Source organism: Syngnathoides biaculeatus, chromosome 10 (assembly GCF_019802595.1).
Source record: "Syngnathoides biaculeatus isolate LvHL_M chromosome 10, ASM1980259v1, whole genome shotgun sequence".
Lineage (NCBI taxonomy): Eukaryota > Metazoa > Chordata > Actinopteri > Syngnathiformes > Syngnathidae > Syngnathoides > Syngnathoides biaculeatus.
Window position 1 is genome coordinate 28,026,857 of NC_084649.1, and position 22,308 is coordinate 28,049,164.

The 22,308-nt window shown below is 52.4% G+C and overlaps 3 protein-coding genes across 19 annotated transcripts; all 3 read right to left on the minus strand.

Moving 5' to 3' along the window:
• Positions 1-1,720: 1,720 nt before the first annotated feature.
• Positions 1,721-4,058, minus strand: isy1 (ISY1 splicing factor homolog). The gene is made up of 11 exons (XM_061832357.1): positions 3,916-4,058; positions 3,363-3,385; positions 3,221-3,272; positions 3,080-3,145; positions 2,965-3,007; positions 2,773-2,885; positions 2,596-2,713; positions 2,389-2,511; positions 2,195-2,310; positions 1,989-2,081; positions 1,721-1,912 (listed from the first exon to the last, which is right to left on the minus strand). The coding sequence occupies exons 1-11, from the start codon at positions 3,916-3,918 to the stop codon at positions 1,805-1,807; spliced, it is 858 nt and encodes a 285-aa protein (XP_061688341.1). The 5' UTR covers positions 3,919-4,058; the 3' UTR covers positions 1,721-1,804.
• Positions 4,059-6,232: 2,174 nt separating this feature from the next.
• Positions 6,233-16,115, minus strand: LOC133508103 (RNA-binding protein 39-like). Of its 6 annotated transcripts, none has more exons than XM_061833853.1 (15): positions 15,977-16,115; positions 14,351-14,405; positions 11,087-11,133; positions 9,872-10,039; positions 9,473-9,568; positions 9,278-9,395; positions 9,041-9,193; positions 8,694-8,840; positions 8,560-8,625; positions 8,279-8,483; positions 7,744-7,830; positions 7,529-7,640; positions 7,305-7,410; positions 7,163-7,241; positions 6,233-6,582 (listed from the first exon to the last, which is right to left on the minus strand). In XM_061833853.1, exons 1-15 carry the CDS (start codon positions 15,979-15,981, stop codon positions 6,479-6,481), a joined length of 1,548 nt encoding a protein of 515 aa, XP_061689837.1. In that variant the 5' UTR covers positions 15,982-16,115; the 3' UTR covers positions 6,233-6,478. The 6 variants fall into 6 exon arrangements, with proteins under 6 accessions (XP_061689837.1, XP_061689838.1, XP_061689833.1 ...); XM_061833854.1 differs by having other exon boundaries at positions 9,872-10,036; positions 15,977-16,113; XM_061833849.1 differs by having other exon boundaries at positions 9,458-9,568; positions 15,977-16,109.
• A 363-nt stretch (positions 16,116-16,478) lies between these two features.
• Positions 16,479-22,252, minus strand: tsen2 (TSEN2 tRNA splicing endonuclease subunit). 12 transcript variants are annotated; one of them, XM_061833844.1, is made up of 12 exons: positions 21,754-22,230; positions 21,212-21,278; positions 21,089-21,128; positions 20,148-20,472; positions 19,992-20,066; positions 19,843-19,893; positions 19,062-19,206; positions 18,947-18,983; positions 17,701-17,812; positions 17,545-17,634; positions 17,348-17,413; positions 16,479-16,811 (listed from the first exon to the last, which is right to left on the minus strand). In XM_061833844.1, the coding sequence occupies exons 1-12, from the start codon at positions 21,946-21,948 to the stop codon at positions 16,701-16,703; spliced, it is 1,314 nt and encodes a 437-aa protein (XP_061689828.1). In that variant the 5' UTR covers positions 21,949-22,230; the 3' UTR covers positions 16,479-16,700. The 12 variants fall into 12 exon arrangements, with proteins under 12 accessions (XP_061689828.1, XP_061689823.1, XP_061689825.1 ...); XM_061833839.1 differs by having other exon boundaries at positions 17,348-17,634; positions 21,754-22,236; XM_061833841.1 differs by having other exon boundaries at positions 17,545-17,812; positions 21,754-22,235.
• Between the last annotated feature and the right edge of the window lie 56 nt (positions 22,253-22,308).

A 22,308-nucleotide genomic window follows, 5' to 3' on the forward strand; every position in this document is an offset into this window, starting at 1 on the left:
AAAAAAAAAAACTCGAACCACCTGCGCACGTACCAGTCCAATGAAACTTCCTGTCTCCGAAATGGACTCACCCAATCTGTTCCTTCATTGCACAAAACTTGCCCGAGTAGACCCCTCAACAACAAAAAAAAGCCGCTCTGGGGACAACGAGGCACTCGAAAGCGGGACGACGGCGCGCGCACACACACACACACACACACGACTGCCCAGGTTCAAATCCCAGCCCGTGGCTGCAAAACAGGAACGCAGCTCACCCGGAAACTCCAAATCGGGACTGCTGCTGTCTGTCTCGGATTGGCTGGCGAGCAGCGCAGGGCGTACGCCGCGCGCCGCCTCTGGGATTAGCCACACCGCACGCGTGCATAGCACAGACACACACATTCTCACACACTCGCGTCCTCCTCTCCCCGTGAGCCGCGCGCGCACTCGTGGCAGACAACGAGGCGCTCCCAAGCGGTCGCGCTCGCAGGCGGGAAAGTGCCTTTCGGGGTGCAGGCGCAGCAGATGGCGAGCGTTGAAGTTCTTCAAAGGGTTGAAAGGAGGCAGGCGTGCGACGCGCCACCGTTTCGAGTGAACGCGGTAAGTTTGTCTAACTAGCGTCGCCGTCAGCACGTCTGCGTTGAAATCATCTTACGGGCTCGATCCCAACGCCTCGGCCAGCGTTCTTCGCGTTTCAGGCAGACAAAGGCGCGTTTGTGCCGCAGCCGATTGAAAGCTGCTGACTCGCGTCACCCGGCCGTCGTCACGAGCGACCCGTCGTCGCACGCGACCCCTCGCCGCGTGCGTCACATGCCGCCAATCGACCGAACGGATGGCCGCGTTGGACACGCGCGACGAACGAGCTTGAAAACCAAATTTAGGAACTTGACTGATTATTTGGTGTTGAAAGGACGTAACGACATAAGATGGATTGCAAAGATGACTTGATAAATGGAGTTGGCCATATTTCCAAGTGAGCCTGTCCAAACCGGACTAACATTTGCGCCAATTTCTCCACCTGGTAATATTCATCCCGTTTCGCGACATTTTTCGTCATTTTGAACCAATGTGTCAACAGGACAGGACAGGACGGCGCCTCGGCAAAGGTGGATTCCAAACATCCCATCCATTTTCTGAGCCGCTTATCCTCACAAGGGTCGCGGGTGCGCTGGAGGCGGGGCACACCCTGAACTGGTCGCCAGCCAATCGCAGGGAACGTGGAGACAATCGCACCTACGGGCAACTTGGTGTTGCGGCCGCACGGAGAAAAGCCGCGCGGGCGCGGGGAGAACGTGCAAACGACACACAGGCGGGTCCGGGATTCGAACCCTGCACCCCGGAACTGTCACTAAGCCATAATGGGATAATGAAGAAGGGATGATTTTGCTTATTTGATCTCAGAACGGTTGCGTACGCGCAAGCCGACGGCGCTTTGATGAAAACATTTCCCACTCCCGAGACTTTCGGCGGAAGAAAGCAGAACCGCCCAAAGGACTCTGCCGCTCCCGGCCAACGTTGGCGGCTCGCTCGCCAGCGCGTTTGAGAGGTCTGACGTGGTGCACGCGTTTGTCCGCTTTGAGCTTTGTCGCCGTCTCCTTTCGCCGCGACCTTTCCGACGGACCGCCCCCGTCGAGCCGCTTCGTCCCCATGTCGGCATTTGGGACGTTTGCTTCGAGACGTTGCGTCGACCTCAGACAAACTTGGGCTTTCCCGAGCGTTCCAAAAGGGCGTGAGGCGAGGCCCTTGCAACAACATTTTATTGAAAACCAAGGCGAGCTGGACGCAATCCAGTCGCTACGACGGCGACGGCGCCGCTGCACGTGCGTTACAGTCCCAGCAGCGTTCTGGCTTGGTGACTTTGTTGCTGGAGAGTTTCGCTGGCGTAGCGCTGCAGCAGCTCCATCTTCCTCCTGCGCACTAGCGCCTCCTCCACCTGACACACACACACACACACACACCTTGAAGGTGAGCGCGCGCGCGCACTCGAGAAGCGGGCGCACGAGTCTTACCTCTTTCTGGGAGGGAACGGGCGTGTGCGTGAAGAAGGCCACGCCCCCTTCCTCCTCCTCCAGATTGTCCTCAACACGCTCGTCGTCGTCGGGCTGCACGCACGCACGCACGCACAGGAATGAAAGCGCACACACAACGCGGCGTTAGCGGGGCTGGACGTGACCCACAAACTCTGAAGCGAGCCCAGAACGCGCGCTCGGCCGACCTCCTGGTTGTCGACGCGGTAGATGGCGGGCTCCTCCTCTTCCTCTTGCCGAACGGGAGTCCCCGAAGGAAAACATTCGCGATCCGTCCTCCATTTGTGGACGGCCTCAGACACGGCTGCAGACACGCGCGAACACATTTCAACGCCGCGTGGATGGCGACAAAGGCGTTACAAATGCAAACATTAAAATCCACCTCGCTTCTCGTGCTGCATCTCGAGAGGAACGAGGACGCCGTCGTCTTCGTCTCGGTAGCCGTAGTACTCGGCGTCCACGTCCTTCATCAGCTCGCCGCGAGTCTTGCGCAGTTCGGGGGCGGCTGAGCGAGCGGCGAAAGGCGCAACGTGACGCGAGAGTGCCAAGAAAAGTAGCCTTGGGCGCGCGCAGGCGCGTGCGTACGTACGTTCTTTCTCAAAGAGTTCTCGGACCCCGGGAAGATCTCTGGCCGCCCCGAAGTATTTGTAGCCCCGGTTCCCGGGGACCTCCCGCCCCTCGTGGTCCAGCATCCTGGGCCCGAAGCGCTGCGGCGGAAAGAGACACGCAATTATGGGCACGCGTGACGTGCGGAGCGCCGACCCACCTTGTGGTCCGAGCCTCCCAGTTCCCGGATGCGATATTCCCAGTGGCGCTTTTCCCTCAGCAGCTTGTTGATCTCGTCGTTCAGATCCCGAATCCTGAACTCGCCCAGACCCGCTGCGGACGCACACGAAAGGAGGGACGTGTCAGACGGGGGCGGCCGAAGCGCCGGGCCTGCTTCGGCGACCCCACCCACCGTTTTGGATCTGAGCCACTTTTTTGGAAACCTCGCTGATGATCTGAAAGACACGCGCACGCCTTTTCAGTGGATGCCGTCAACACGTCAGAATGGTGAGACGCAAACGAGCGACCTGTCTCCTCCACTTCTCGGCTTTGGGGAGGTCGTTGCATTCGGATGCCAGGAAAGGTCGACGCTCCTGCACGCACGCACACACACGCACGATAAAAGTCTCCTCGAGAGTGAAACGGGTCAAGTGCGACTCGATTGTGACCTTGACTTTTCCTTCCTCCAGCTGAGCCTGCCGGAAGCGAGCCAAGGCCGTCCTGGTTAAAAGGATGAAAAGAACGACACACGTGAAAGATGCGTGACTTTTATATTGACGCGTGTACAACATGTGTGTTGTGTGTACTCACATGGCCTTCTCAGCATTTCGAGCCTGTGGGGGGAAAAAAAAAAACAACCAAATGATTATTGTTTTTTGTTTTTTTTTGTCCCCGCACCCCCCATCAGTAGGGTTAGGGTAACCCTAAGGTGAGAAAATGCTCCTTTGTGGCCATGAAAAGAAACTATTCATAGGAATATGATCTCCGTACAATGGCGTTCCCAAATGGAACGCACACCTGAGCAGATGAAAGCCAGGGTGCGCTTCATTTTCTTGCCCAGACGGCGAACAATTTGGATTTCAACCCAAGAAAATGTTTGCACGCCTTTGACGACGACTCGCGTGCTGCTGCTGCTGCTGCTGCGATGCAGCACATTTAGCTAAAAAAACAAAAGTGATATTTAACATCAAGTGAGCGACTGAGATGGGACAGGCTGGACAAACACTCAACACTTCGACTCATGATTGAGAAATCAAAAGTTTCAACGAGGCGACAATCGTCATCATCAACATCACTCGCGCCGCTTTCTCGATATTAAATTTAAGTGTGTAGAAGTGAAGACGTGATGTGATGGAGCTCTTACCATCGCTGCGTTGTGCTTTTACAAGTGACCGATGCGCTAAACGAACAATTAATTAATCGTCTTCTGGACGAAAAAGTCCTCAACGGAGGAAGTGCCGGACAACAACTACTTCCGGTACTTCCGCCTGTACGACTCCCGGCCCTCTGATGACTGCCCCCTAAAGGAAGTAAATAGAATGCAACGATAACGGAACAAGCGTGAACGTTCACAGAAAAAAAGGAGTTGTGATGTCATCAATGGGACCTTCCAACACAAACGGGGAATAAAACAAACAAATAAAGCACAACAAAACCAATAAGTGAAGCACTTTATTCCCGCCACCAACAAATGACATGACGGTAAAAATAAGATTTGTTTTAAAAACGGGATATTTTGCTAGCATTTGTTTGCAGGAAAAAGGAGTTCGCAGATAGAAGATTGTCCAAAAGAAAGAATCCCCACTTTGTATCATTTCTGTCCGATTGCCTTTCACGTGTGAAATCTTTTTTATTTTGAAAATTGACCGTCTCTTCTCCGTTCGGCAGACGACGTGGCACGCCCGGACTTCCGGCCGTGCTCAAAGAAGCAATCGGAAAGAGCGCGCGTCGGGTCTCGTGACGAACGTCAACAAGTAACGCTGATGGAGCGAGTCCGCTCCCGCAAAATCACTGGCCGGGTCAAGACGGGCGCCCCTCGTGTTGAACACACTCGGCATTACGCTCATCAGTCGCCTTCAAAATAAAAGTTTTCCACTAAGACGGACGTCGGTTCGCTTGAGTCATGTTCAGATGCAGTATAAGAAGATTATTGAATGGAATGCACTTTTCGAGCTCGTTGGGCGCATCATTAAGAAAGTGCCGCCCAAATCTGATGGAGCATTTCAAAAGAAAATGATTCCATTTTATAGGCTATTTTTTTTGTTTCTATAGCTCAAGATGAGTCAAATGAACCTTTGGGAGGAGGGGGGGGGGGGGGGGGCATTGATGTCGATCTTAGTGCCAAGCTTTTATTTTGAAGGCGGCTCCAGGCCGGCTGGCGACCTCTTACTGCAAAATGGGGGCAGCCAGCCTTGATCTTGATTGGTCCTTCAGAGTGACGGCTGCCGGGCGGGGGCTGCCAAGGACACGACCTCCAAAGTCTCTTCTGGACAAAATCGGAAATGCAACTTTCGGCTCTCTACGGCGCCCAAATCTCGTTGCGTCACGAACGCGTCCGGCACGCGTGCGACAGGTTGCCGCTTTCCGTCGCCGTGGCAAAAGGTTCGGGAAGCGGGAAGGTCGGACCTATCGGGCCGCCCTCCATACTTTGGGTGGCTTTCGCAAAGCTGCTGACGCGCACACAAAAAAAAAAAAAAAAAAATCACAGTGAGTGGTCGCCATGACACCCCCCCCCCCACAAGTTGCCCCCGGGCGCCAGGACCAACCCCCTTCTCGGTCCGGCCATCCATTTTCTGAGCGTGAGGGCTGGACCCCATCCCGGCTGTCACCGACCATGAAGCGGGGTTCGCCTTCGACTGGTCGCCGGCCAATCGCTTCCGTGCCTCAGACGTTAAAACTGGGTTACAAGTATGTAGGTTTGAGTCTGAAAGGTGTTTAAGTGCGTTGAGTCCAAGTTTCATCCAGTTTAAAATATGTTGAAATATTCAAATTGTTGTCAATAGCAAAAGATAACAAATGAACAGCCAAAAAAGGAAAAACAAGGAGCTTGTCAGTCCCCGTTGCCCCCCTCCACTCCGGAGAAAGGGCGGGCGCTAAGCCTCCCGGTCCACGGGGCACTCCTTGACGACCGGGTGGCCCGTCTTGCCGCAGTTGTAGCAGCGGACTTCGGACTCCCGCTTGGAGTGCGCGGCCACGTGGCCCGTCTCGCCGCACCTGACGCGAAATCCGCAGCGTCTGTTGCGGGCACATTTTTTTTTTTTTTTTTTTGAAAAAGAAAACATTCCTCCCCAAAGGTTTTCCCATTCACGATGATTACTTATTTTATTATTTGGATTGGATCAACGAAGGCGGCCAACGGAACGGAAATGCAACCGCACGACACTTTTGTAAACCTTCAGCGCCGACCGCACGGCTCGGCGGGCAACTCGATGGGTCTGACGAGCCGGGCTTCATCCAAGCGATGGCGCCCGCCGCTGTCGTCGTAGCCAACTGACGATTCTAGTCCGGAATAAACGGCAGAAAAGCCGCACTTTGACTTCTGACCATTTCTATACGAGTCCGCCGGTCCAGCTGTCGGCATCTCAATCAACGGGCCGGTCAGCTCAGGCCCGTCCGCTTGTTCCGATAAACGAGCGAGTTCATCAGCTCAAATCACGAGACACTTGTTTGTGACTTGAAAATAAAAGTTTAATCAATGATTTTATTAGAAAACCAAGACGAACGCTTAACGTCAGCAGCCGGGCCGGGCCGGGCCGGCGCCCCTCGCAGCTCACAGAGCTCAACGGACAGCGCGGGCCCGCGCCGGATGGATGGAGGCCAAGCGCGCCCGCCCGCCGCAATTTCAACACCACAGGAAGTCAACAGGAAGTAGCTTACTGAACGATCCCGACACGACACGCATATCAAAACATGTCCGGCGCGGGCAGTCATCGGCGCGGGGGCGGGACCAGCAACTGCGTGGCGGTGGCGGCGTCCGGGAACAAGTTGTGGTAGGCGGGGAGCGGCACGTACGCCGCCTTGATCATCTTGCCTGGAAACACAAGAACCGGGTCAAGAGCGACACCAGCCGCGACGCACCGACGGAGGCCTGCACCGAAATGCCTCATTGCCGTTCTGGCAAAACGGCTTCAAATGGCCCAAAATGGCTCAATCTAACCCAAAGTCGCTTTCACTAAATTGCCTGAATTCAAGTCAAAATTCATCGCTAATGTCAACCTTAACACAAATTAACCAATGACATATTTGTTGCCAATTCATCGTTCCGCCTGTAATAATTACCCTCACCATAACATCGTCATATGATTTGATAAAACTTAAACAGAACCTCGTCAGGCAATCATCAAGTTTGAAGTTTCCCAAATGTCGCAACTTTCCCAGTTTCGGGAACTCGCGCCACATCCAATATGGCGCCGCGGCTGTTTCGATTTAGCGGAACGCGCTTTGAAACTGGACCGACGTCATCGGGCCCAGCCCTCCTCAAAAAAAAAAAAAAATGAACGGCACACGGCGCTAATGTTCATCTTGTGGGAGAGAAAACAGTCGAGCGCGCCACGCCAAAAATCGTCCAACAAACGAACAGAAGTTTCCGCAAAATGTCCGACGCGTCTCACCTGCAAAGTAGCGTCCGTGAAGAGCGCCGACGGCCGCCATGGCGGCGGGGATGGACGGACACTTCACGTACACGTTGCCCTGGAGATCGCAGCCGCATATTAAATACGCGCTCGCTGTCCCGAGTTCAAGGGTCAAGCGTACCTCCGTTGAGTTCTTGTCCACGTAGATGTGAACCACGCCGCCATGTTTGTTGCACTCCTCGATAACATCGTGCTGGATGTCCACCTCCCAGCCGGGATGCTCCTCGCTGACGCAGAAAGACAAAGAAAAACGCTTGGCGGGGAAAAAGTAGCCGTGGAAGACGCAACATGCGCCCGTGAAATGGATGACGGTGATGGTGGTGGTGGTGGCGCGTTTGTGCACACCTGCTGGGGTTGAACATGTTGGAGAGTTGGAAGCAGTGCGTGGCCAGCGGCTGCGACGGAAGGTTCAGGGCCGGCGGGTTCATGTTGAGGTTCATGGATGGATTCATGGCGGCTGCCCACCGAGCGAGAAACAACAACAACAAAAAAAAAAAAAAAAATCAGTTAGCGAGGGAGCGCGCTCACCTCCCGGGGGCGGGGCTGAGGCGGTCACCTACCGGAGACGGCGGCCATGGCGCCGATGGCGATGGCGCCGCTCATCTGCAGAGCTTGCTGGGCGGCGGGAGGGATCTGCAGGCCCGTCCCTGAACGCAACACAACACAACATGACCAACAGGGTAAGACGCACCTTATATCGTATATCATATACCATACGAGTTTAAAGGATATCGCCCCCCCCCCCCCCCCCCATCTACAGCTGCATGAAAATCAGCACAAGTAACAAATGAGTTCCAATTCTGATTCCTTTTCTTGAGGAGGGGCGCGGGGGAATCTGAATTATGATTTTCGTATTTGAATGAAATGTATTTTATTGTGACTGAAGGCCAAACAAAAACATTCCACTCAAGTGTTCCAAGTGGCACCGCAATTTCCCATAACAGTCACTTTGTGCTGAGGATTTAAAAAAAAAAAAAAAAAAAAAAAGTCCCGTACAGGATCCTGTGCAGCACCACGCAGCTGCTGTCCGTTAGCCCTTCTATGGCGTTCGCGCGACGCTCTCTTGACAACGCTTAATTGACGCTTTTGGCTCACCCTCGGCGAGACGAGCCATGAGCTGCAGCCGCCCGGTGGTCCCGAGGTCGATGCCGGTGCGTTCCAGCTCGTCGCTGTCCAGCAGGGAGGCGGCGGCCGAGCCGTCGCTGCGCTCGGTCACGTGACCCACCTTCATGGGCCGACCCGCCAGCTCAAAGCCGTTGAGCTGCTCCAGGGCTTTCTTGGCGCACTCGGCGTCCGCAAACTGAAACGGTCGCATCGGAGACGGTCGCGAGAAGGGCCGGCCGCACGGACCGCTTCCCCCGAACGGGCCGACTCACCGTGATGAAGCCGTACCCTTTGGACCGGCCCGTCTCGCTGTCCATCATCAGCTGGATGCCTTCGATCTGCCGGCACAAGCAGGCGTCAGCGCTTTGAGGCTGCCGTAGCGAGCGACGAGCGGCGAGCGTCTCACCCTTCCGAAGGGCTCAAAGATTCCCCTCAGCATCTCCTCGGTGATGTTGAAGTGCAGCGACCCGATGTAGAGCCTCATGGGTCCCGACGAACCTTTCTGAAGGTTGTTGGCGGCGGCGGCGGCCGCCGCCGCTCGGTTCTTCTCGGCCTGCGAACGCAAAAGACGCGGCGGCGCCCGTCTGTACGTTGCTCTTCAAATGAACATGTTTGCATTCATCTCAATGAATATAACTCGGATCAAAAGCCGAGTTCAATTTCAAAGTTAAACTCACACCACGGAGATGCAATACGCTATTTCGCGATTTTTACAGATGTATAACGAATAAGCCGACGTCTGCGGGGCGTTACCTGCGAGGCCTGCACGATGATGGGAACTCCCAGCAGCCTTTGCCCCGTCAGCCCGATAGCGAGAGGAACCGAGCTGGCCTCCACAAACTCGATGTAAGCGATGCCCTTCGAGCGGCGCGAGTTCCTGTCCGAGATCATCCTCACGTCTCGGACCTGCGAATCGTGGGGGGGGGGGGGGCGGTGAAATGACCCACACCCGCCGACCCCAACTTTGGGGGCTCCGTGCCGACTTGATACCTTTCCCACGGCAGAGAAGAAGTCCTCCAGATCTCGAGGGCGAATGCGGGCAGCCAGCTGCATGCAGAAAACGGTCCTGGCGTCCCGCTCCTCGGGGGTCAAATTGTCCACCGGCATCCTACGCGAGGCCAAAGTTCAACAGACCTAGACCTAAAAAGGCTCGAGGTCGTCTCTTTTCACCTGGTCAAGACTGACTTGTTGGGACTCTTCTCCCGTCGGATGGGACTCTTCTCTCTCCGGATGGGACTCTTCTCTCTCCGGATGGGACTCCTGCTCCTCGACCGCTTCCGCCTGCGCACACGGGTCACGACAAAAGTTCTCCGTCAACGCGACATCTTCAACTGCCGTTGCGTTCTGACGCCGCACCGATGCTGCGTTAGAAACACCTCAAAAATGAAGGATTTTCTTTCCTACTTTTGTTGATTTTCAATAGGAAGCAGGAGCCTTTTGGGTTTAAAGTGAAACAGGCCAGTGGCCTTCACGGACGCCATTTCAAATTGAACAAAGTTCTCTTTGGGAGATATACGCAATAAAATGCATGCACGTAGCTACTCGCTGAAAGGCGTGTCCAAAAGACGCGGGCAGGCAACTCACGCCTTGTGGTAGTCCCTGTAGCGGCCTCCTCTTTCGCGACTGCGCCGCCGCTCTCGGCTGCGACTGCGCCGCTTCTCCCGGCTGCGTTTGCGTTCGCGGCTGCGACTCCGCTTTTTCTCCCGACTCTTGCTGCGCTTCCTCTCGCGGCTGCGGCTCCGCTTCTTCCTGCTGAGGCGACGGCCAATCACAACACGGCGGCGAGGACCGCTGTTAAAGGTGACGCGGCGGGGACGGACGGACCGGAAAGGACGTGCGCACAGACGGACGAGAAAGCTCGGAATTATCGGATGCTGACGACAGACGAGCAGACAGACGGACAACACGCAAAGAGTGACACGAAGGAAAGACGGCATCCGATTCCCCTGCCAATTTGCCTTAGAGAAAAAGCAAATGACAAGAACCTGCATGACATCTTCTACAGAAATAATAATAATGCCCCGTTCGCCAATCGAGCCAAAGTAAATACTGTTTTGTTTTTTTGCTAACGGGACAAGCCGAAAGAAAGTACAATCAATGGCGGCACGGTGGTGCAGCTGTCAAGCGTTGGCCTCGCAGCTCTGAGAACCGGGGTTCAAATCCCGGCCCGGCTGTGTGGCTTTCCCGCCACATCCCCAAAACGTGCTTCCGTTCATCGGAGACTCTAAACTGCCACTGTTGTCTTATCTGCATGCGCCCTGCGATCGGCCGGCGACCAGTTCAAGGTGTACGCCGGCTCACGCGAGATGACGGCTGTGATTCGGCACTCCCGTGACCCTTGTGAGGATACGCGGCTCAGGAATTGGATGGGTTATCGATTGCTCTTGTTTGATTGGGTTGGTATCGTTTTCAAGGTGTCGGAAGGCCTTACACCTTTTTTTAAAGTGCTGTCAATTCAATAATGAGAAGAAAAAAAAAAAAAAAAAAACAAAACACACGTGGGGTGTTTTTCCCCCAATGGTGTGGGGCGTCTGGGACCTCACCCAGAAACTGGGGGGGGGGGGGGGGGGTGTTATTTTTCCCATGGTTAGCGGAGAACAACAGATCATGTGAAAACAGGCATGCACGTTCCAAGTGGCCCTTTGGCTGAAACGGGAGGATTTCGACAACTTCAAGTTCAATTATGGCGAACCCCCCCCCCCCCCAAAAAAAAGTCCATTCTTAAAATGTGTTGCGCTAAGAGGAGGACAGGCAGACAGACAGACGTGCAGAGCGACAGGACGGCGGGGGCTACGGTACCTCTTGGCCTGTTCGTCCCCGCCATCGGGGCTGGCCGTCTTGTCGTCCTAGCGGGGTCGACAGAGAAGAGCGTGAGGAGGCGGACGCGACATTGGGGAGTCGGGGGAGAGAGGGCGGGGCAAGAGAGAATATGGAGAGTGAGTGACATTCAAACAGACTTTTGAGTGTGCTGGGGGAGGGGGTCGGAGCCGAGGCCGGCGGCCGGCGAGGCGGCGGGGTGGGACTCTTCTTCCTCTGTGGGTGCTGCGCTGGGACGCCTCTCAAGGGCCCTGCAGCACACAGGAGTCTTGCGTCAAGTCAACGGGCAACTCGCGTCGGCGGCCGGCCGGCCTCCTTGCGCGTTAAGCTCGTCGCCACAATATGAGCTTTTTTTAGCTTCTGAACGCCAGCGCGCCCGTCGCCACGCTAACCAGTCTGCACGCCTCCCCGCCGTTGGCTGCAGGAATACCGGCGGGGGGCGGGGCCACGTGATACGGAGGGAGGGGAGGAAGTTTGCCACCTTGATCGATCGGCAAACGGAACGACGACGACTTTGGTCAATTGCGCCGAGGGCCCGGCCGCTGCCGTCTCCGCCGTTCGACGATGGGACTTTTTGCTCCCTTTACATCTGTGACATCACACGTAGGCGTTCGCAGATGACAAAGTCTTCAAATGAGAAACTTTTTTTTTTTTTTTTTTATTTTCAAATCAGTTTTTTTTTTTTAGCCACCACAGCATCACATTGGTCTTGGTCACATTCGATCGACGCATGAAGCCAACTTCGCGCTTCAACATTATTGCTCGACAAACTGGCAAATACCATGAATAAAACTTACTGCAGTGACGCTCTGAGAGACATAAAAATTATGCTTGAGAAGAAGGCTGCAGCCAGAGAATATTTTAGCATTTGAGTATCCTACTAAAAATGTTATCAAAGTATTCAGATGAATTATATTGTTGCTTGATTAAAAGACCAATTATGAACTGCAAATTATTTATGACGCCAGGCCAGACCGAGCTAAAATGGGGAGAAAAAAAAAAAAAAAAAAGGAACCACTTCTTTTTTCCTGAAAACGGAACCCTTGCAGCATAATACGCCACATGGCCACAGTGATGGAGGTGCGAGAGGTTTCTCAGCTGCACAATTCTCCATGTGCTTTGCTGCCCGTGGAAGTGGACGAGGAGGAACCGAGTCAAGTCACCCAAGCGCTCTCCGTCATAACACAACGGCAAAAAAAAAAAAAAATCATTCCAAGAGCGTCCCCCCAGACTGACCTTACCTAACAATTAGATCACGTCACAAGATTTTAGGCCCAATTAGCCGTCGTGTCCGATTTCCCCAGATCGGGCCAGAAATCGTTTGTCAGGAATGACCAAACTTTGTGTCGCGTGACATACTCCCCGACAAACAAAATGAAAAATCTATCTTTTCTTGATTTTTTGTTTGTTTGTTTGTTTTTTGGTATCTTCCACGTAGTGTGGCCGATTGTCAAGCACAAATCAATTTCAACCAGTAGGATTCCGTATTGTGGCTGGCGCGTCGCCTCGTCAACATTTAGTCACAAGAGCAAACCAACGTTTAGCAGAACTTTCGAGCATGATTGGACAGAACCCCGACATGGTTACCTCCAACCGTTTTTGAATTAGCTAGCCTACATGACATTTTGTTGCCGACTCGCAAGACGTATCCTAATAAAAGTACGCGAACGGACCTCAGGCCATTCGAAAACGAAGGTCCCCTCTCGAGCATCGCCACGGTAACGAGTGAATCCGGCGACACGCGTGCTGGTTCCCCCTCACCGCCAGTGTTTAATTTGACAAGATAAAGAAAGGCCAGTGATGGCTAAAGATGCAAACACACGTCCTGCAGCGTCGCTAGCCTCTGCCCGTGCGAGCTACGCCAAGATGTGATGGGAGTGGTCTGACGTAGCGCGTTTGGGAAAGACAACATTTGTCTAGCAGTCTGATTTGGCTATTACGCTTACGACACCCCCCCCAAAAAAAAAAAAAAAAAAATTCACACAATTACAGCTACAGTGACAAACTTTGAGGGACTGGTAATGAATAAGTTAAATAAGCGGATCCCCAAGACAGAAAATTTCTCAAGCAGCTTTCGATAATTCTTGGCAGATTTATGTTTTTCAAAAAAGGGAGCCATTGTTTTTTTTTTAGTCGCGGTGGATTCCGGGTAGCGACGGCAAACAGGGACGTGCCCGACGGTCAGAGGAAAAGCCCCTGTCGGCCACAAACACTGATGAGCAGTTTTATTTCGAGCCAAAGTGTGATCAGGAAAATGAGAACGAGAGGAAGACAAGAAATGAGGATGAAGACGACGTGTGTGAAGAAACTCCATTTTTGTGGTGTTGGTAGCCAGTTTCCGCTACATCTGTTGAAAATGTCCCGTTTCATTTCTGCCGTTGTCCATGGTACTTATTCTTTGCTGCACAATATTTTATTTTGTATTCAGTAATAACTGCAAGTCAAGTTCTACGCGTACCTATTGGCGTATTTGTCACTGCTCCTCGGTACGTTCAGAAATAGCGTTTGCCACTTCCTTGCAAATCCACACTTCCCCTTTCATTCTCTCTTTCTCTCTCTCTCAAGAAAAACCGCCAGGTACAACATCTTGCATATACAGCATCAAACACGTCTATACGCTTGCTGTTCAGGGCGTCCATAAAGACGAGCGCTATTTGGGGTGGACGCCTCATTCTGTGTGCGCAGCGTCCCCTTCCCACGACGCGGGATCCGATGATGTCTCGCTCAGACAGGCCGTGCGATTTCCAAGCACATCTGTGAAATGGGACGTTTCCTTTCTGCGCATTTCGCCTTTTTAAAAATCTTTCTGCTTTGATTAATGCCTTTTCTGAAATGTCAAAGTGTTTCGCTATTTGTTGTATTGTTTTTGGACTTCCGGCCCATTGTACAAATGGCTGACTGTTGCTCTTTGTCAGAAATAGAATCAGCCACAAGGTGCTTGCTTTTGAGACACTTAAAGCTTATCATGCATTTTATGTGAATACTGAAACGGCACTCCAAAGGCCAACCCTCACGTTTTGCGACAGTTAGTTTGGCCGACGTCATTGTGACTTGAGCGCTGGATTGAAAGAGAAAGCACTCTCGGTACTTCCCGTCGAGAGGCTTGGGCAAAGGCCATCGCGCTCGGTTTTGACACCCTCAATCCACAACAGCTCTCGTGGAGCCGACACGGCGGCCGGTGGGCCTACGTTTGGACAAGCCGAGTGTTTGCGAGGAGCAACGCACGAAAAACAAAAAGACGCTCACCTTCCTGTAAGGAGCCTCCAGCATGGCCTCGATGTCCAGGTCGTCCGCCATGTTGCTGCAAACACACACGCACGTGATTTTGGATCATTCCTCATCGTTTTTGACAATCGACATAAAACTTCTCCTCTCCTCTGCGGTGATCAAAAACATCCGACGGAGATGTTCGGGTCAATAATGCAGTGTTGACTCCCGATGACATTGAACATGTTTCCTAGTTTTAATCGCGACAATTTCTCCAAGAGGCAAGTTCATACTTGAATTTAATCAAGTCCAAATGCTTCCTATCTGTGCTCTGATGAAACCTGACTCATGTTGCGTTTGTTCACCGCATGTTTGAGTCCCAAATGAAAACTCAAGGAATCCCCCCCCCCCACCACCACCACCCGACCGCCATCTGCAGACAATTCGCCTCTTGGCTATTATTTTGCGACGCTTTCGTCAATCTTGTCCTTTGGCTTCTAGAATTACTTTACAGTCGTCATTTGTATATTGAGCCCGTTTCTGTTTGGTTTTGGTAAGCTTTAAAACGATGCCAGCATGGAATATTAAAAAAAAAAAAAAATGAAAGTTTGCAATTGTGATTCAACAAAAATGTGGCACCTAAAAGGTCGACAACTTTTGACTTCTTTGAGTGAAGGAATATGGTTATTGCACTTTCACTAACTTGGAGTCATAACGTCATTAACAGCGGTCACAGCAAAACGATGATGACCGGTACGGTCCTGGAAAGACGTGGCTACAAATGCTGCTCCCGCGTTAAAAAAAAAAAAAAAAAAAAAAAATCATCTTAGCCATTTTACAGACATAGCTATAAAATGGCGGTGAAATGAGGCTATTTTGTGGACAGTTATTTGCACACGTAGCGACATTCCCTCGATATCGAGCAGCCAATTTGAGGACGGTCGTGTTCCACGGAGGAGCGGCGTCGACGCGGAGTCGGTTCAGCCGGTGACAGTTTCGCTCTTTTCGTGTAAAACATTCGCGAGGCCCCCAGCTAGCACTTAGCTCGCCATGCTAACCGGACGCTAAGTGGCTTCGCGACCTCCCGCCCGCGTTCGGCGCGTAACGAATGGTTCGTTCCCGGCCCAAATTGTCGCGCGGACGGGGCGGCTTTTACCTCCACACTCGGCTCCTCGTCGGCAGCTACAACAACGATACGAAAACCGTTCAAAACGTCGCCGCGGTTGACTTTGTCCGCTTCGCCGTCGTCCACGCGACGTCACTCGCTCCGCTTGAAATGGCGCGACGGGTTCTCGCGAGAGCAGCTCGCGACCGCGAGATCGCGACGACATTTTGATTGACAGCTGCAGTCATTTTACACGGTTTGAAAAGAAAATAAGACAACTACACAAAACAAATCCCGTCTTAAACAAGGCCTTCTCGAACCTAGTACACAAAGTACCACCTCAAAAATACCATTATAAACTACAGTGACGAAAAAACGAGAACGATGATGTTTTAATACGGGAGGAGGGGGTATTGCACATAAAAGTAAAAAAAAAAAAAATGGACTAGTTTGTTGAAGGCGGCATAGCAGACGACTGGTTTGAGCGTCAGCCTACATATCTGAGGACTGGGATTCAACAGAGTCCAACTACAGACCAAACAACGCGGGCTTTTCAGTACCTCATCGGACTCCCCGAAAATTAAATGCCTTTTTCCAAGTCTACTAAAGGTGTGATGTTGTAGAGGCGCGTCACAACATCCAGAGCCAATAGGAACTCCGGGTGAACCTCAAGCACGCCCCCAGGGAGCTTTTGAAGCACCTCGGTCACCTCAACCCTACAGATGGGAGAGCCCCCCCCCCCCCCCAGAGACCCCATCTTCTGCTTCCTCAGGGGAAGGCGTGTCGGTGGAATTGAGGAGGTCTTCGAGTCGAGGTCAGCAGCGCCCCACCCTCACAATGATGACGTGAATTTCCTCAAAGCCGTCGGGAAGTCGTTCTCCGTCAGCTCGCCGTACGCGAGTTTCTGCCAAAGCCGCATTGCGCTAGGCCAGCCGGTACCCGACGGGACTTTTTCCTCAGTTTGACGGCATCCCTCACCGACGGCTTCGGGGTATTCGGAACCGGAACTCCGCCCCCTACCAGCTCATTAAAGACGTTTCTTTGCAATAAGGCTTCGAGCAATTGCACCTGTTGGTATCTGGTTTTATTGAGATGTTTTGTTTTTGTTTTTTTAAATAAATGAAATGGTTATTTTGATCATCCTAACTCATGTAGACGTCTTCCACTCCTGTGGAAAGCCCCCCCCCCCTCTGCTGTCAGCCAATCAGATGTCTTCTTGCTTAGCGCGATCTCTGGAGGAAACCCACCTGCTGACCAGGACCACCTGCGCACACACGGAAAACGTCACTCAAGAGCAAATGAAGAGTCCCAAATCCCGAACAGTAGACTCGTTTGCCCCGAAAGTCCAAAGACTGCAACAAAACCGTTCCAGTTCCTTTCCATCGCTGAGCGAAACTGAAAAGGAGCCAGAAAAAGAAGAACAACAAAATTGTTTACAGCGCAAAGCCCAAAAAAATTGCTTTGTCGCCATCAAGTCAACAACGAAAACAAAGCAACCGTCAAAAGTGGAAAATTTGTTTCGAGTGGTCCGGGCAACTTGCAAGTTCTAATGCCGAAATACTTGAATATCCTTTGAAAAAAAAAGCCATCAAAATGAACGCTGCTACGGATATACATACGCAATAAACAATTTGATACAACAATTCTCACGCGAAGGCCTTTATTGTACACTTTTTTCATGAGAAGTTTCAAATGATGGACTACAATGGACGTTATACGTTTGGGGTAGTGTGTGTGTGGGGGGGGGGGGTGATAAAAAAAAATCATAGAACCCCCCCAAAAAATGTGCAGTTCGTTGTTGATTGCGGAGGTTTTTAGGACGTAAAGTCTGAAAAAATGTGAAGCTTTATGGATAATTCCAGTATTTCCTCTATCCTGCCCCCTGTGGAGGCATTACAATTATTTCAGACCTGACGTGAAATTGCATTTACGTTTTCAAGTGTGAACCGCTGCCACGTCTCCTCCGCACGCTTCTTTTCTGGCGCGCGAGTGACGTCCTGTTAGTCCGTAAGGAAAAATAATCACCACAAAAAAAATGAGGGAGACGGCTGGCGGCAATCGGCCGATCGGCGAGGCCTGACGGTATTTTCTCACGCGACGTCGTCACCGCCACCCCCGACGGCGTTACCTGAACTTTCAGCTTGCTCAGACACGCGGGCGAGTCCAGCTCGGTCTCGGACAGGTCGGCCGGAAGGACGACGTAACAGAGCAGCAGCTCCTGCGGGCGGAGCGACAAACGCGCTTTGCTTTTTTTCTTTTGTTCTCTCGGCGCGGCCGTCGTCACCTTGGAGACGTTGTCGGTGATTCTGCTCAAAGTTGCCAGAGAACGCCAGGAAAACGGACGCAGCGTTGAACCGGCAAAATCCTCGTCCACTTTTTCCACCACCACGGAATAACTGAAAGATAAATGTTCACGTGCCAAACAAATGCTTCATTTGGACTTCTCATATTTTTTGGGGTCCACGCATTTCTCCCCGCCTCATAATCTTGATTTCAATTCAGAGCGACCAACACGGGGGACCCGAAAGGCCTACTTTGGAAAAAAAGTCCAAATGCTTGGTGAACAAATGAATATTATCCATCCATCCATCCATCCATCCATTTTCTGAGCTGCCTATCCTCACAAGTGTCGCAGCAGTGAGCGGAGCCTATCCCAGCTATCTTCGGGCGAGACCTCCAACTGGTCGCCAGCCAATTGCAGGCCACTTGGAACCAACCGACCAACTGACCGGCGATGCATATTTGTGGGATGCGGGAGGAAACTAGACCACCCAGACAAAACCCACATAGGCCAGGCCAAGATTTGAACCCAGAATAAAGAACCCTTTTATTGGGTTCTCAAGCTAAAGTTGAATATTCAAAAAGAAACTTATAGAAATATTTTTAGATTACAGAGCCCGTCATGAGTGGTCCTGAATTGTGTTTCCAATTTTTAGGGGGGTGGCTGAATTGGGGCCCGGCCCCGCCCCAGCCCGAGGGGCTCCTCCTTTGCTCCATAACAAGTCGACTTGGCTTCTCTTGCGTTAGTCCAGCCGCCGACGCGCCTCGTTGTTGGCCTCGAGTGTGCGCGCGCTTGAAAGTTGAAGGAGCCGCAGCCTGCCCGTGCGGCTACTCGACAACGCCTCGTCGTCACGGCGTAGAACAGCAAGAAAGAGCCAGCCTCGGTTTGTCATGATTGGAGCCACGTGGCAATTTTTTTCATCACTCAAGAGACCCAAGACATTTTTAGTTCCACGTTTCAGGGACTTCAGTCAAATTTGAACATGAACTCCCTTTTAACAAGCGCAGTACGTAGTGATGAAAATACCGCTATTCTCTTAATAGTCTATTATTATTATTATTATCATTAACTAAGTGAAAGCCTCATCAAAGCACGCGGTCGCGAGTTCCCTCCGAGGTTGCCGCTCAGGTTAGCTGACGTTGGATACGGCAGCAGTTTTACCCGCGACTCGAGAGGCCTTGGGGCCTGCGCTGTGCCCCCCCCCCCCCCCCATTCTCCACAACTCGAGGCTGCTCTTTCAAAGACTCACCTTGCGTGGTAGAAAGGAGGACCTTTCCTATACAGCACTGGAAAACAAAAAGACAACATTCATCCCGTTTCGCGCCACGCCGGCGGACGCGCGACGCGGCCGGCGCTTTTCTCACACATGTCCACGCCGTACTTGGCGCCGCTGCCTCCCTTGGGGACCCACCCCCTGCTGCGGAAGTGGTGGTACGCCGCGTAAGCGCTGACGAAGTCGGGCCGCAGAGAGACGAAGCGCCGCCACAGCTGCGCGACCGACAGGGGCTCCTGGCCAATCACAGACGAGCACAGGGGAAGATGACAAGTACTCGCATTTTGTACTCAGCCGACGGACAAGGACAAAGTCTTGCCCAAAAATGCTCACCTAACTCGGCATGACCAACACAAACTTCTCGGCGTACAAATTAGTTTCCCTCTTTTTAACTTTCATAGTACGCGTACTTAAACTTAAAGATTCATATTTGAAAATAAGCTTTGATGGGCGTTCATCTGGTTTGCAAATGCCCAGAATGTCCTTTGCAAGCTATTTTAGTTTTTTTTTTTCCACCCGGCACCGACACTGCTAGTTCTTCATCAGATGAGGATAAATGTGAGAAATCAGCGCTGGTCATAATTGTGTCACAACATAAGCGAGCCTTTGTTTGCGCACGTAATACGTCGCATCCGGGCACGTAGGTCACGTGACTCGTCAAAATGACGGCGTCCGTGAAAATTCGGAATTGCCGATAAAAACTTCTCAAAACACCTTTAAATGATATCGGATTAACCTCAAGTTTTCAAGGTGTACAGTGACCCATCTGATACATTGTTAATTCAAGCACCGGTCTTCCCTTTGAGGACGGTAGCGCGTAAGTACTTATATTTGATGACTTCCCGCCCCACTTCCCAAGAACGGACAATTACCTGCTCCAGGTGGACGGACAGGCAGCCCAGGCTGTAGACCAGGAAGAAGGCCTGCGGGAACACACGGATGGCATGACGGCCGGCGGCGCCTTCGGACCGATCGAGCCGCGCGACTCGATCAAATCAATTCAAACGTTTTACGACCGGACCTCCTCCAGGCCCAGTTGCAGGTATTCGCTCAGCCGTAAAGGATTCCGTCTCAGCTGATGCGTCTCCACGGCGACCTGAAACCATACGCAGGTGAAAAAAAAATACAAACCTTTACTGAACGGGAGAAAATCTTTCAGGGGTTACTCGAGACTCACGCGGTCGTCGGCGTCGGAAGCCACAACGACAAATCCCGGGCCCGGAACTAAAGAACCGTCATCCAGGTCAGAATCGCAGTCCGAGACAGATCCTCGGTCGGGGGCCGGGCCGGAACTCGGCTCACAATCTGAACTGTGACTCAGTTCGGGACCGAAGTCCACGCGGGGGCGCGCTTGAGCGTCCCCGTCGGCATCTTCCGCTTCACGCCTCACGTCGTCCAAGCGCACCGGCCGACGGAGTCGGAGCAGCGTTTGATTGACAGCTTCATCGGCCAAGCCCCGAGACAGGAGCGCCGACTCCGCCCACCCGAGCAGCTCCTCGTACCTGTGGGCCGAAATGTTCAAAGACCTCCGTTCGCCTCACGCTCGACTTTCCCCTTCTGTGTAATCCAAACAAAATCGGACAACTGCTTTTCCAGTGCTTTTGGCCCGGAAATCGTGAATGGCAACCAATACCTTCATTGGATTACACAACTCTACCGATATTTTGAGAATGCAGTATCCTACTCAGCAGTTTTGGAATAATTCCACAAAAACTGATGTTGCATAATATGCACGTGAGATGCAGGTCTTATTTTTGTCCATTTGGAGTCGTTGTACACGACAGCATCTGTGACTTTAAGCGTGTGTGTGGCTTTAGGAGGCGGGGCCTAGCCCGGGGAGTGTAGACTTTCCTAGTGTTGGCTGAGGATAGGGGCTACATGGAAACGAGCTAAATCATCGGCTCAGAACCAGAACCTCTCTGATGGCAGCCGTGTCGTCGGTGTAAGCAGTGCACACCAGCAGGCGACGCAGAAATAGTCCTTCGGATTCGACTGAATTCGGTCACGGGTCCAACTTTCAAAACGTTTCCCAATTCCCGCAGCATTTATGGGTCAAGGCGGTCGTCGGCGAGACGAAGGGGGCGACTGAGACCGAGACTGAGGGGCGATGTCACCCACCTGTGCTGTGTGATGACAGGAAGCAGAAAGCCTTCGACTTCTGGGGAAGCACAAACACACAAAATAAATAAATAACCAAATGGCCGGGGCAGATCGACAACGCGACCTCGAAGGTCCACTCACGCTGCCGTCGTTCGGAGAGGAAACGCTCCGGTCGGGCCCTGGACAGGACGGCTTTCCCGAAATATCCCTGAAAGCCCACCAAGGGTTCAAAGGTCCAGTTGAAATGGTGTTTGCACAATTCATAACATCGAGATTAGCTCGGAAGTTTCTTTTTAGATTTGAAGAGTGGCGAGACACAAGAACAACAATCTCATGGCTGAACCGAGTTCAACGCTAAAAACGAGAGAGAGCCGGTTCGTCCAAGTGATTCCACCTGAAATGACATTAATCCCGCTGCAAGTTTTATGCATTATTGATAACGATATCGCCTCTAAAGTTGTATTAGCTATGCAATAAAATGGACATGTCAAATCTTGTTTCTTGCTTGGGCCTCTTACAAGTTGACGTTATTAAAAACAACAACAACAACAAGTCAATATATGACGCTGTAAACGGTGTTCTTGTTGCGTTAATGATGAAGACGAGAGACCCCCCCCCCCCCCCGGAGTGACGAAAGCGCACTAAAATGGTGCCGGTCCCTCCATGTGTGTCATTCGGGTCACCCGGTTGTAAATCTCGCTGACGTGCTCGGGCTCCGTGACCAGCACGTGTCGGTTGACGAGGTCCGCCCGGAAGCAGCTCGTCGTCGGTCTCGATGCGCTTCTCCTCCTCGGCGAACTTCGGCTCACGGGGAACGGCGCCGCGTACTCTTCGTATACCCGGCACCGACGCCGGGGAGGCCGAAAGTCGGCCTGCATGGCGCCGGCTAACGCGGACGACCGCCGGGGAGCGATCGAACCAAGTTTGTCCTGCTTGGCGAGTTTAGCTCCCGGGTTAGCCTCTTAGCATTCAGATGCTAGCATGCCGCCTGCTGAGGACGAGGACGAACCGGTGAAACCAAAATATGTGTCCGGCTGAAATCAAGAAAGTTTTGAGTTCCGCTTTCTTCTTCCGGGTGGCGATTCTTGTCCATTTCGGGCACTGCCGAGTGGAATGAATTCTCTATTCTTGATTCTGTGATCCGTTTAAATAAAGTCGAAAAGTGTACTAGCATACAGTAGTTTGAGTATTTCAACAGCAAAACGTGTTTGGTGCGCGCTTCAAGCAGAATATGTGAA